The following is a 13,660-nucleotide window of genomic DNA, read 5'->3' on the forward strand; positions in this document are numbered from 1 at the left end:
GAATTTTGAATGGTGTTACTCAATACCTAGTGACTTAAACAATTTTCTATACAATCACATATTTATTATTCCCAATGCATTCATAGAAAGTCAAAACGAAAAATTAGGAAACAAAAAACTGCAAACATCACAGAACCGTGCAGATGTCACTAAAACATGAATAACAATATGTTACATAATTCCTTAATCAGAACTATACATTATATTTCAGCCTTCACCTTCTGCTCTTTGGGATAATGTGGCAACTATTAATCTTGACTGCATCTAAAATATTACATATGAAAGCAATTAATTCAGAGTACAGGGTTGATTGGCTAGATTAGTGTTCCCCTTATTGTATGAGATCAAAAGAGTGATCTAATGGAAATAATTAAGATGATTAAACAGTTTCCCAATATAGATGAAAAGAATCTATCTGTTGGTAGGGGAATTTAGGACAGAGAGGCATAAAATTAGAGCTTAGCTGTTGTGACATGATGTCAGGCACATCTGAACAAAAGAAGTAGAAAACTTTAACTCTCTTCTAAAAGGACAGCTGAGGTCAATTAAGAATTCCATAACAAAGTTCAATAAAGTTTACTAAGTGAGAGTATTAAATCAAAGGTCTCACCAACCCTAGACACACTCTTTTTCCCTCTCTCCCACTGGGCAGAAGATGCAGAAGTTTGAACGCTCATACCACCATGCTCAAGGACTGCTTCTATCCCACTGTTCAAAAGGCCTCTTGTACAATAAGATGGGCTCTTAGTCTCACAAGCTACCTTGTTATGAGCTTGCACTTTGTCGTTTTCTGGCACTGTGCTATTTTGGTGGATTTTACACTGTATTCTACATTGTTATTGTTCTACCTAATTCTAACTCAATGCATTGTGTAACGATTTGATCCCTATAAACAGTATGCAAGTTAAGCTTATCATTGTTGACTAGGCACATGTGACAATAATAAACCCGTACTGATACCAATTATTAAGAAATATGGACCCAAGAGGATAAAAAATTTTCATTTTTGTAACAATTATGATGGAAGTGAATGGCAGGTTAAGGAGGCTGACTGATTATCTCTTACTCTGTTGAATAAAGCATGTAAACTGTTATGTACATAATATTCCTCAGCCTTACTTGAAATCCGTCTTGTGAGGCTGTATGTGGATCGTGATGTGGCCGAGGAACTCTTTCTGTCGGGTGAGATCCCTTGAGGCGTTGGTGGAGGATCACCTTTGGTGTTCTCGACATCTGTTTCTCGATCATTGCTACGGTTATTTATTCTGTTTCATTAAAAAGGCACAATTTTAGGTTCCTGATCATTTCAGCTTTTCTGAACAATGCTACAAAACACCTCTTCTTAACATTTTCTCTCATATTTATTTCGTTTGAAAACACTTTCTTTGTCTCAGACTCATGCTGACCCAATGCAACATTGTTATAATCACGGCAAATGATTCACAAAGATACTGAAACATACAGTGTAAAAGTCTTAGGCACATGTAAAAACATTCTGTAAAGTGAAGATGCTGTTAAAAAAAATGAAATGAAATAAATATCAAAAAAATTTATAAAGAGCAATAAACAGTAAAAAGCTAACTCAAATCAATATTTGCTGTGACCACCCTTTGCTTTAAAAACTGCAACAACTCTCTTAGGTACACTGTACTGTAATGCAGTTTTATAAGAAAATCAGCTGGCTGGTTGCTCCAAGCATCTTGGAGAATTTGCCACAGTTCTGCAGACTTTGGCCATCTCACTTGCTTCTGTCTCTCTAGGTAGTCCCAGACAGTCTTGACGGTGTTGAGATCAGGGCTCCGAGAAGGACATACCATCTGCTGCAGAACTCCTGCTTCTACTTTTTACTGAAGATACTTCCTTATGACCTTGGCCATGTTATTAGGGTCATTGTCTTGCTGCAGAATGAAGTTAGGACTGAATGGATGCTGCCCTGATGGATGAGAATCTGCTTGTACATCTCAGCATTGAGGATGCCATTCATTCTGACCAGATTACCAACTCAGTTTGCAGAAATGCAGCCCCAAGCCTGCAGGGAACCTACACTGTGCTTCACTGTTAGCTGCGGACACTCATCCATGTAGCGCTCTCCACCTCTTCTATGGACAAGTTGCCTCCTGTTTGAGGGAAAGCTTCAAATATTGACTTGTCAGTACAGAGCATTTGTTCGGCACCTCAGTCCTTGCATTTTTTGTGTGTGGATGAGTCTCTTGGCTTTGTTTCCACTTTAGAGAAATGGATTTTTGGCAGCAACTCTTCCATGAAGACTATTCTGACAAGACTTCTCTAGACTGTAGAGGGCATACTTGTGTTCCAGTGGTTTCTGTGAGTTCACAGATGATTGCAGTGCTGGACGACTTCTGTTTTAGAAGGGATAACAGTTTGATGTATCTCTGGCCTGCTGCACTAACTTTCCAAGGCTAACCTCTGCATTTCTGTTCCTTAACTTTGCCCATTTCTTAGTGCTTCTTCAGAAGAGCTTGGAAAGCACATCTTGAAACTCCACTAGAAATTTCTGCTTGTGAGAGGCCTTGTTGATGCAGAATGGCCATCTTGTGTCTTGTTGCAGTGCTCTCTCTTGCCATGGTGTAAAAATTGATGATTTGAAAGTTAAACTGCCACATCTGCCAGATCCTCACCTTTTAGTTTGGTTGTTCTTCGCCAGTTTAACTCCTTCTTCACCCATTTCTGTTTCAAGTAATCAGGTTAGTTCATTCAACTCATTATGTCATTGATCATTAACATGCTTGGTGTTATATTTGTTTAATCATGCACTGGACTACAAAGTAATCAAGCTTTCATTTGAACAGTAATGGTATTACTTAATATGTTACTTTCTTGAATGAAATACAAAAAAATCTCTGCGATATTTAATTTTTTTGGGAAAATGAAAGTTTGGAACTCTAAAATTTTCTCTTTTCTACTGACACACTAATGCAGAAGACAAAAAAGCATCTAAAACAAAATTTATATAAAAAATCTAGGGTGCCTAAGACTTTGCACAGTATGATAACTCTGTGTGGTCTTATTCTGATTTCCCTGAATATACAAAACTGTGACCTTCTTTAAACAATATACAGTAAAACTTTGGTAGTGCTCAATGAGCATATTTTCCTGATTCTTGGATGTTACTCTTATTAACTTCTAGATTTACTTTTATTCTATTTATTCCACAGTAATATAACATTTTCCCAGGAACCCAGTGAGTTTAAAAGGAGTGAGCAATATGCAAGCATTCCAACCATGGCTCCAGCTGCAAACCTGTCCATGTTCCTAAGCCCTGGTGTTCCAGAACCCCAACTATACTTCAGCACACAACAGTCCAATGGTGTTGCTTCCTGCCTTGATTGCACACCAAAACCAGACCTTATCCATACCCAGCCTGCTCACACTCCAGACTTAATGAATGAGCAAGATACTGAACTATCAGGATCTCTGAACAATTGAGTACCAGAATATTGACATTCAAATTTCTCCCTTTTCACTTTAAACCTGTGACTTCTAATTCTAGACTCCCCTGCCCTGCAAAAAGAAAAACTCTGACTATCTGTCCTATATATGCCCATCAGATTTTATAAACCTACATATGGTCACTCCTTCAGCTTCTTCACTCTGGTGAGAAGAAACTCCACCCTTCGAATTTTTCCTTATAACTTCAGCACTCAAGTTCAGGCAACATCCTGGTAAATATCTTTAGGCTTCTATACTCTTTCCACTGCTACTGCATCCTTCCTGTGGACAAAAGCAATTTAACTGATGTCTTGTACAACTACAACATAAATCTCAGTTCTTACAATGAATACTCCAGCAAATATACTAAATTTTTTTTAATGCACTACCCATCCACCTGTGCTTTCGCTTTCAGTGAGTATTGTCTTGTTCCCCAAGGACACTCTGCACATCAGCACACCCGAGATCCTCACATGTCCACCCAAAAGTTGACTTCCTGAAGTATATCACTCCATACTCGTCTGGATTCAATGAAATATTTCTTAAAGTTTGATATTAAATTCCACCTACAGCTCCATACAGCTTTCTGGCTGATCTATATCTTTGGCCAAGTTTCACTATCTATTGACTCCACCAATGTTCATGTTTATTGCAAACCTAGTAATCAGACTACATAAAAATAATGTATATTTAACAAACAACAAATATCACAGCACCATCCTGGGCACTAACCTCCCCACCTTCGAGGCTACCTTCAAAAGGAAGTACTTCAAGCAGGAGATACTGTGATACACAAACACAATAACAACTGCAGATGCTGAAAACTGTCCCTAAGAAGGGTCTCTGCCTGAAACGTCGAGAGTTTACTCTTTTCCATAGATTCTGCCTGGCCTGCTGAGTTCCTTCAGCATTTTGTGTGTGTTACTGTGATATACTACTTGTTACAGACTTCCAGACAGAAAAACACCCATAGCTAATGTACATGCAAATATTTGTGCAAGAGACCAAGGAATCACTTCTGTAATTTCCCTTTCCATTCTTCTATTACAATCTGATATTCAGAGACCTTAAAACCATTTAAAATTGTTTGAAGTACAGCCATTTCTATTGCTAAAGTTATTAAAATATTTCAAATATTAAAGGAAACATTTGAAGAAAATTTTAAAACAGTAAAAATAATAAAATAATTTTAAAGATGTTAACTTCCTGCCAATTTTCCATTTATTCCACAAAACTGAGAATTTCTATTCAAGTGGATCAGGATCCTGGTCTTAATACAGGAGAGGTAGATTCCCCAACATAATGTCAGGGAACCCCATCACATCTGAGCTCTGCCATGGGACTTCATATGGAGTCCTGAGACAGAAGAGAATGATGGACTTTAGCTCTCTGCAAGTGGCTGAATACTTCTGAACTGCTGGCCACAGCAGCTTGATTCAGTCAATTATCGCGGAATAATTCTCCTCTTCTTTCAAACTGCTTCTCAGTCTTCTTACTATACCTGTCTGAGAAAAGAAATGGGGGGGGGGGGTTGACGTAAGAGTTCTATCAGAATGGCACCATCTCATTAAAATACCAGAGCTGTCCAAGAGCTTTATGTGCTTCCAACTTTCTGAGTTAAAGGCAGGAATAACTGAGAGTAGGCCACACCTAATACTGGGAGACTCTTACTTCCAATTGTTGTATGAAAAATTATACACACATAAGCATATTTTTTGTATGGCGTTATAATGTTGATGCGTCATTTTTACATCACCTTTGTATTTGGATATCATAAATTTGAGATAGATCTGATAGATTTTAAAATTTGCTTCTGCATTCCACACTGAAATAAAATAACTCCAGCTAATTTTGATTCTCTCTCCTGCCAAAGCGCTTCCTTCTTATAAAGTCTCATCATTTATAATGTTATCACCTTGGCATCTATGGTACCACAATCATTCACGATCGCTTCAGGTAACGAATCTTCAGATACTATATCGTGAATTGTGGTGTTTTATCATTACACCCCGCGGCCATAGTGAACGCACGGTTTTGTCAGCCAAACGCATTTCCCCGCCATGGTTTTACGGGCTCGGCGCGACATCATGACATAGGCACCATGGCAGACATCTAGAAGCGGAGAACTGACAACATCACAATAACCCCTCGCATCCAATGTAATTTTGCCACCGTACAAGTTCTAGCGCGGCCACTTGTTGAACAATCCAAGCTTCAGCGCTCAAAGATGCGTACAATTTTTTTTTTAAAAAAACAGACTTACAGCCACGGCGGAGTCTGTGCGGGGAACGGTCCCAAAATTTCCACTTCGTCCTCACTGGACTGACAGCAGCTGCAGTCATAGCACTTTTGACAACACTTCCTGCAAGTCCATCTGCACAGAATAAAATCTGATATTCTGGTCAAAAACCCCTGTTTAACGAAGAGAACGAAATGGAATTAGTACGCGTTGTTCCGCGTGCGGCTGGCCCTAATGCCTGTCTCCCTTTGCCGTGGGCTTTTCAGTCGGTGATGCGAAGGGACATCTGTTGTTAATCTTCGACCATTACCCGTTTTCTGCGGGATTTTGATCGTTATTCGCCATCGCGGTTGCCGACAGGAGCAATTCAAGCATCAATCGCACTTGCAAAAGAAAGTGTGTGGGGTGGGGGAGGGGTGGAGAGGAAGGGGTTCCCCGATGTTTGTGTAAACCAATTGCTTTCAGAATTCAATAAATAAGGAACTGTTGGATCTGATCTGAGCAGCTGTTACTAAAAGTGCGGTATTGTGTCATGTTCAGAGAGTAAAAGACTCACCTGGCTTATAGGTTCCAACTGTCCTTTTAGAGATCCGTGTCAAGAGGGGAAGGAGGAAAGAAAATTAAATCAGTTTAGCGTTCTAAATGCAGACAGTTTCCCAGCTATATAGTAAAAATATGCCATTTGACATTTGTTATATCTGGTGCTAGTACTGACGGGGCAAAACTGCTAGGTGTCAATGATCTTTCGACCACAGATGTAGCCGTGGGCTTTAGGGCTGGTATATTTCCTTCCCAATTAGCTGTGGTTGTCACCATGGAAACTGCGGCCAGCACTCTGACGCATCGCCCGATCGGTACCTCTGTTAAAAAAGATATTGAAGGTGCAAACCGAGAGAATTGTGTCATTTTTCAAAGCATTTCTGTGCAGACAGCAACTGTTGCTTTCGCGGAAAGAAAGGCGTTTTAACAAAATGAGCGCGATGCATTCAAAACTAGGATGTTAAAATAAATTTGTTGCGGAATATGTCAGTTTTCAATGAGACACCTCAGGGAAGCCAAAGGGGCACCGAAAACAATAACAATTAGCTGACAATTATACAAAAAGACAATTTGCAGTGTGAATTCATTACCTGAACATGTTTATTATAAGCACTTTTATGTTGCTTTGATAAAGGAGAACAAACATTTCTGGTTGTTATGCCACCCTTCCATTCAAATCCCCCAGTACATTTTAAAACGGTTCCTCCTGCTCTGCAAATTTACCTTTAGGTGTTTCCAACCCTACCTGTATATACGCCATCTTCGCTCAGTGTCTCACTACTTCATGCCTCGTCCTGCGCATGGCGTCTCCCCTCTCTGCTCTCAAACAGACGTGACTTGTATGAGTGATAGTACTGGCCATTCCGATTTTACTTTTAGATTCTTCGACAAGCCGCCACCGCCGCCACCTCTCCCTCTTCACCCAGTTAAACCACCTTGAGTTGCAATCCCTTTGCGCAGTCGACCCGCACTTCCCCGCCCCGTAAATTCCCACCCACAGTAACCGCTCCTCTTGTTTACACGGGCAGTGCAAAAGTAGAAATGCCGCACTTTCAGACCTGTCGTTTTCCCCGCCGGCATCTGTCGTTCAGTGAGACACAGAAGGGGAAGGAATCCCCGGGCGTCGTCACTCCAACAGCGCACCAGCCGCGGACAACTGGTTCCAACTGGCGCAACCGTGTGTCCGCATCCTCCACTGTCCAAGTCAAGCCATGAAGGTAGAGGAAGAACTAACTCTTGTGCGGGGAAGCGACACTGTTATGTTTGCCGCGCCAACAAGCTTCCATAGTGTATACGTCGAGCTCTGCAAAGTGTGCCCGGCTTCGCGCTGATTGAATGTGTTACATGGCACAATTAAAAATCACATCGTTTAGATTGGGATTCCCATCGGCTCTTAAGATGGACGGTCAGAAAGTAGAGACGGGCAACGATAAGAACGTGGCACTATTATAGAAGTCTCAGCTTCCAATATCTGTTTATATCAGTAGTCATACTGAGTTCTAGTATAAAACTAGAACGAAGCTGCCTCCCCATCTCTCACACCCAATTATATATTCCCGGCCAAAATTAATGTCCACAGTGAATTCGCCTGGTCTGTGCTGCCGCAAGCGCATAAGAAGGGTTTAAATGACAACATTTACATGTTCCTCATGAGTTTTTAGATAAATAATCGTGAAACAAAGTGCCAGGGTGGGATGCGAGTGACGGGGTTACCCATTCGTTGGGTCTCACAGATCCAACAGTTGGAAGCAGACGAAATCCAAAATCTCGAGCACTAACAAAAAAAACTTTCACGACTGTCGAGGTGAGTCAGGACAGGCATTCTCCGTGCTTTGAAACGGTATAAAGTTCAAAACTTGCAGAACCCACTGAAACGTGCAAAAATCACAACCTGGCGCAGCGGGACGCGAAAAAAAAAGGTTTACTGTGAGTGCTGGAGGGTTGCGGTGTATTTATGATTATACCTGTTTACCTGGGAGGCGGCTGGTACTTCCTGAAATGCAAATTGATTTACGAAATAGTTTAAAAGGTGCGATTTGGAAATACTGAGCAATTTGGTTTAAACCCCGATGTTATAATGTTTCTGTTAAAGAAGTCACGCACAATGTGGATGGAATGCTGCGACAGGTTTGTTTAGCAGTGATTGGCTCGGCGTCTACGGCCGTAAACACAGGTCTAAACGCCTAGAAATTCCACTAGGAAATACCAACAAACGTGAATGCAAATCTCATTGGTGCCGCTGTTTTGAATATTTTACCAGCTTAACCTGTGATTTAACATCAGAATCAGGTTTAATATCACTGGCAAATGTCGTGAAATTTGTTATTTTGCGGCAGCAGTACGCTGCAATTCAAAAAAAAAATTAAAAAAATTGTAAATTACAGTAAGTATATATATATATAAAGAAATTAAGTTAATTAAGTGCAAAAAGAGAGGGGAAATAGTGAGGCAGTGATCACGGGTTCATTGTCCTCTCAGAAATCTGATGGCGGAGGGGGGAAGAAGCTGTTCCTGAAATGTTGAGTGTTTGTCTCCAGGCTCCTGTACCTCCTCCTCGATGGTAGCAATGAGGAGAGGGCGTGTCCTAGGTGAAAGGGGTCATTAATGACGGACGCCGTCTTTTTGAGGCATCTCCTTTTTAAGATGCCCTCGATGCTGGGGAGGCTAATTCTGTGATGGCGTTGGCCGAATTTGCAAGTCTCTGCAGCTTTTCCCGATCCTGTGCAATCGTCCCTCCAAGCTGGATGCTGATGCTATCCGTTAGGACGCTCTCCACGGCACATCTGTAGAAATTTGCGCGTCACTTTGAAGACATATCAAGTCTCCTCAGACTCCTAATGAAATATAGCTGCTGTCCTTACTTATTTGAATTTATATCAAGATCTTGGGCCCATGCTAGATCCTTAGAAATGTTGACACCCAGGAACTTGAAACTGCTCACCCTTTCCACTTCTGATCCCTCGCTGAGGAGTGGTGTGTCCCCCGTCCCCCCCCCCCCCCCACTTACCCTTCCAGAAGTCCACAATCAGATGGAGTTACTGACGTTCAGTGCAAAGCCGTTGCTGCAACGCCACCCAACCAGCGGATCTGGTCTTGCTTTTGTACGTCCCCTGGTCACCATCAGAAATTCTGCCAACAATAGTTGTGCCGTCGGCATTTCACCTGCGGCTGGCCACATAATCGTGAGTGTACAGGGAGTGGAGTAGCGGGCTAAGCACCCGTAGTTAAGATAGGTCAGTGTTGATTGTCAGCGTGGAGGAGATGTTATTTCCAATTCGCACAGACTATGGTCTTCCGATGAGGGAGTCAAGGATCCAGTTGCAAAGGGAGGCACTAAGGCCCAGGTTTGGGAACTTCTTGATTAGAACTGAGGGTATGATTGTGTTGAACGCTGAGAGGTAACCGAGAGAACCTATAAGAGGAACTATGGTAGCAATAATAATTAGAAATGCCACAGCAAGGCAGGCGATGGAAGTTAATTTATTTGTACTGCTACACAGTGTCAAGTCATCACACAAAACCCATCATGTAAGACCCAGTATCAGTTTATCATTGACAATTTAACAGTATTTGAAATATGTACTGATCGGAAACGGCACTTTTTTTGTTTATGGAGGGGTTGCAATTTTTAAGCTGAAATTTTCCAATTGAAATTGTAAAGTGTTATTTAATTGGGACGATAATCTAATAATCGTGTTACTCTTTTATAGAGGAGCAGGCAATAATATAGCGTTACTTAAAATGAAGTTTTCGAAAGCCTCGAAAAAAAATCAGCATTATTTCACACAGAATAAACAATAAATAATTCTCTTATCAGTGTTCATGGGCACGTTCTTGGATGATTATTCGAGATACTGTTATGTCAAAGCATCATAAGGTTTAGAGCGGAGCGATAGCAAATTTGTAACAAACCGAGAGGAACTGTGGTACAGTGACCCCAACCGCACGAAACAAGCTAATGCATCAGGGGCTTGTCCAGCAAAATGTCAACAGTAACACTTCGCACACAATGCCATCAGAGCTGCATTCTGACTGCAAGTGCAAGGCGTGCAGGCATTCCCCATTCCAGCCAGCTTCGCCACATGCTATTGACGTGTTTTGCCGAAATAAGTCTCCAAAAGTTACACAGGAGTCGACGCTATGAAGATTTTAAAAAAAACACTGAGGTTAGGGTTAGGGTGTTAATGTTAAGTTTTGAATAGGGAATATTTGGCTTTTTGGCTGATTATTTTCAAGAACGAATTATGAACGCAAACATTCAAAACCTTCTGAGGCTCTTGGAAGCTATAGATAATATTTGCACGCAGCAGTCCTTTATTGTGGGTCAGCTAAGTTTGATTTCGAAGTTAATTGTTTTTAGGTTTTAGTTCCTTTACTAAAAAGAAACAAGCAAAGTTAACCCCCCCCCCCCCCACTACTCCCCGGAATGTTCCCATGGTTGTTTCTTTAATACACCAGATTACAGGTTCCCAAAGACTTCATGGCTTAAACAAAATGTGCTTTCGTTTGATAAGTAAATAAATATAAACTGAAATCAAATAACCGCTGTATCTAAACAATCTGCAAAATATAAATGGACTGAAAAGTTGTTATCCTTTGGAACAAACTATTATTAGATGTATCAGGAAAGGAGACTTAGTAAGTTCTGTATCTGGAAACTGGAAAGAAAACTTTGAAGTCAGCAGAATCTACAGTAAGTACTGTATGTTATGTTTAGTAGCTCCAAAACATAAACTGTCTAACTTCGTTTTTACTTCAAGCCAGGCGCGCACATATGACGCGCTGGCGGAATGACGTATGCCTCACGTACCTTTACATACAGCCGGTAATGAATGATTTAAACACGATTGTTTAATGATATTCAAATATTACTGAAATATTAAATACACACCTCCCTGCTTAGCTATAAAGTCCAGCTCACTATAAAATGCATTTCAAATACATACATACACGGTACACCATAAAATACAACTACTATCTCTACACCATAGTAAATGTTAAATTGCTCCATTCCGGCCGAAAGATTTAATCGCTGTGGAGGCTTTCTTACTCTTGTGGGATAAGGTCTTTCAGGACGCGGGGAGGGGGGAACTCTGCTTGGCAGGTGAGACTTGCAACTGAAACGATCTCAGGTTCTAGGACCTCCTCTGTGGTTGTAGGAGTTGACTTTGGGACTACAGGAAGTGGTTCTGACAGCTCTGCACACTTCCCTTTTCTTACAATTGACTGTACATTCCTCAACTGATTGACGTGTCATCTCGAGATGGCACCAGATGCAATTTCCATTGTGTAGGAGAATGGTCCAGTTCTGACCTTAATCTTTCCAAGTACCCTCTAGATCATCTCCATAGTCAGAACTGCTTGCCCTGGGATGAACACTGAAGCTCTTTGGTTGAAGAGCCCTCGATTTGTCTCAGCTGTTTGTGCTACACACTCCCTCTGAGATTGGGTTTGAGGATGACCGAGGAACAGTATGGCTGGTGAGTTGTTAGTTGTGGCGTATGCTGCATTGCAAGTACTGATTGAAATATTTTATATCCTAAACCACTCAAGGCCTCTCTCAATCTGTGCATTTTTCTCTATAGCGGTAAGGGAACGTGATGAAAAGCCTATGGGACATTCACTTCCATCACTAGTAACATGTGACATGACTGCACCTATACCATAAGATGAGCCTCCACAGAAAAACTTCACTGGACGGTACTGATCATAATGCGTGAAGACAGTGTCTGGTATTATCTCTTTTGGAAAGCCACGTCACACTATTTCTCCATTGCGATTTCCTGCTGATCTGTAGTAATGAGTCAAGGGATGGAGTACTTTTACACTTTAAATATATTACAGTATTTTACACTTGTGGACTGCCCCAATGTATTCTTAGGTTCTGTTGGTTGTCCATGTAAACAATGGATTTCACTGTATGGTTCTATGTACATGTGATATATAAATAAATCTGAATCTGAATCTATTGTAATCAAAATCACAAATCTCATTTTCCTGCATATAAACAGGATGCAACAGTCTCTCTTCCCTTGACTAAGGCCTACTACAGAACTTTTTGCACTGTCTGTAGTTGATGAGAGTCTTCCTGATTTTTATCAATGTAAATACAGTTAAAGCATCTTTAGCAATGGTTTGTTTTACTTTCTGCTTCAGTTCCATTCCTCTTCATTTCACCAGAATCCATAAGACCATGATCCTCACGTCCTTTCTTTTCATCGGCTACTCTTGCGCCTGTTGATACGTCCAAAGACATGTTCACATGTGTACAGATGGCACACAGGTTTACCTTGAAAGAACTCTCCATGGCCTCTGTGTCATCTGACTGATTGTTCTACATCCAATTTGCACCATATTTTTCTCTAGTCAAAATCTGAGAGGACTAAAGTGATATTGTTCTGACCTACCAGAAATATCATGTCCCTATCAGCAAATAAATTCTGCTATATGCTTAGATTGGACAAAATGGTTTACCATGATTTATATTTGAACTCAATGCCAAGTTCTAACCTTATAACCTCAAGATCACAAGAACTGATAAAGGGTCTCGACCAGAAGCATCAACTGTTTATTTCTCTTTTAGATGTTGCCTGACCTGCTGAGTTCCTCCCAAATTTTGTGTGTGTTGCTCCGGACTTCCAGAATCTGCAGCATTTCTTGTGTTTATTGTCATAACAACTACCCTCTTCCATTACAAATGTAAAACAATATTAATCGTCAAGAGGTAAATTTCTCCAGCAAGGCCTCCAGTGATTATGACATAGACCAACTTACTGAGTTGCAGCGGTTTATGTGGTGAATATGCTCCTAAATGCAGTAATACCAGAAATTCCAGGCTTTCATTCAACAGCAATTGAGGAACACCAATAAAGGTCAAGAGATCAAACGGTACGTGATTAGAGTTGAATGTAAATGTCCTGATGTCCTTTGCATCTTCTACTGATTAGGTCCTCTTAGCTTGTGGGGGTTACAGGTTTGCAAGGCACCGACAAAGAACTGTTGATGAGTTACTGCATGGCTTCCAAGTGGACAACAGATTCGCCACATTTAGCGCTCTGCTGACATTTTGGCCTAAAGATCAGTTACCAGTCAAATGAATGACATTATCTTGGAAAGTGTTTGATCTCTTAAACATTGTGATAGTCCCTCAAGTGGATTATGGTCCTTCATTAATTTTCGTGTCATGGATTTGGCAGATAGTCATTGTGGAGCCAGCATACACACAATATACACAGATTAGGAAAATGGGAAAAGAAGTAGCAGCTGGAGTACAGTCTGGGAAAGTGGACAGTCATGTACTTTTGTAGGAAGAATAAAGGCACAGACTGTTATCTAAATGGGGAGAAAATTCAGAAATCAGACGTGCAAAGGGACTTGTCAGTCCTAGTGTGGGATTCCCTGAAGGTTGTTTGCAGGTTGAGTTGGTGGTAA

The 13,660-nt window shown here is 40.9% G+C and overlaps 1 protein-coding gene across 3 annotated transcripts in view; it reads right to left on the reverse strand.

Moving 5' to 3' along the window:
- syt17 (synaptotagmin XVII) overlaps positions 1-13,660 on the reverse strand; it is a 115,820-nt gene that overhangs the window by 48,536 nt on the left and 53,624 nt on the right. The window contains exons 1-5 of one of the 3 annotated variants that reach the window (XM_073060540.1): positions 8,202-8,219; positions 6,975-7,045; positions 6,246-6,263; positions 5,714-5,862; positions 1,120-1,265 (exon numbers count right to left, since the gene is read on the reverse strand). In XM_073060540.1, the coding sequence (XP_072916641.1) occupies positions 1,120-1,265; positions 5,714-5,862; positions 6,246-6,263; positions 6,975-6,989 (328 nt within the window). In that variant the 5' untranslated portion in view covers positions 6,990-7,045; positions 8,202-8,219. Of the gene's footprint in view, positions 1-1,119; positions 1,266-5,713; positions 5,863-6,245; positions 6,264-6,974; positions 7,046-7,287; positions 7,697-8,201; positions 8,220-13,660 lie in introns of those variants that run through there. The other 2 variants (XM_073060538.1, XM_073060539.1) reach the window with 2 other exon arrangements.

This window comes from Hemitrygon akajei, chromosome 11 (genome assembly GCF_048418815.1).
Source record: "Hemitrygon akajei chromosome 11, sHemAka1.3, whole genome shotgun sequence".
Taxonomy (NCBI): Eukaryota; Metazoa; Chordata; class Chondrichthyes; order Myliobatiformes; family Dasyatidae; genus Hemitrygon; species Hemitrygon akajei.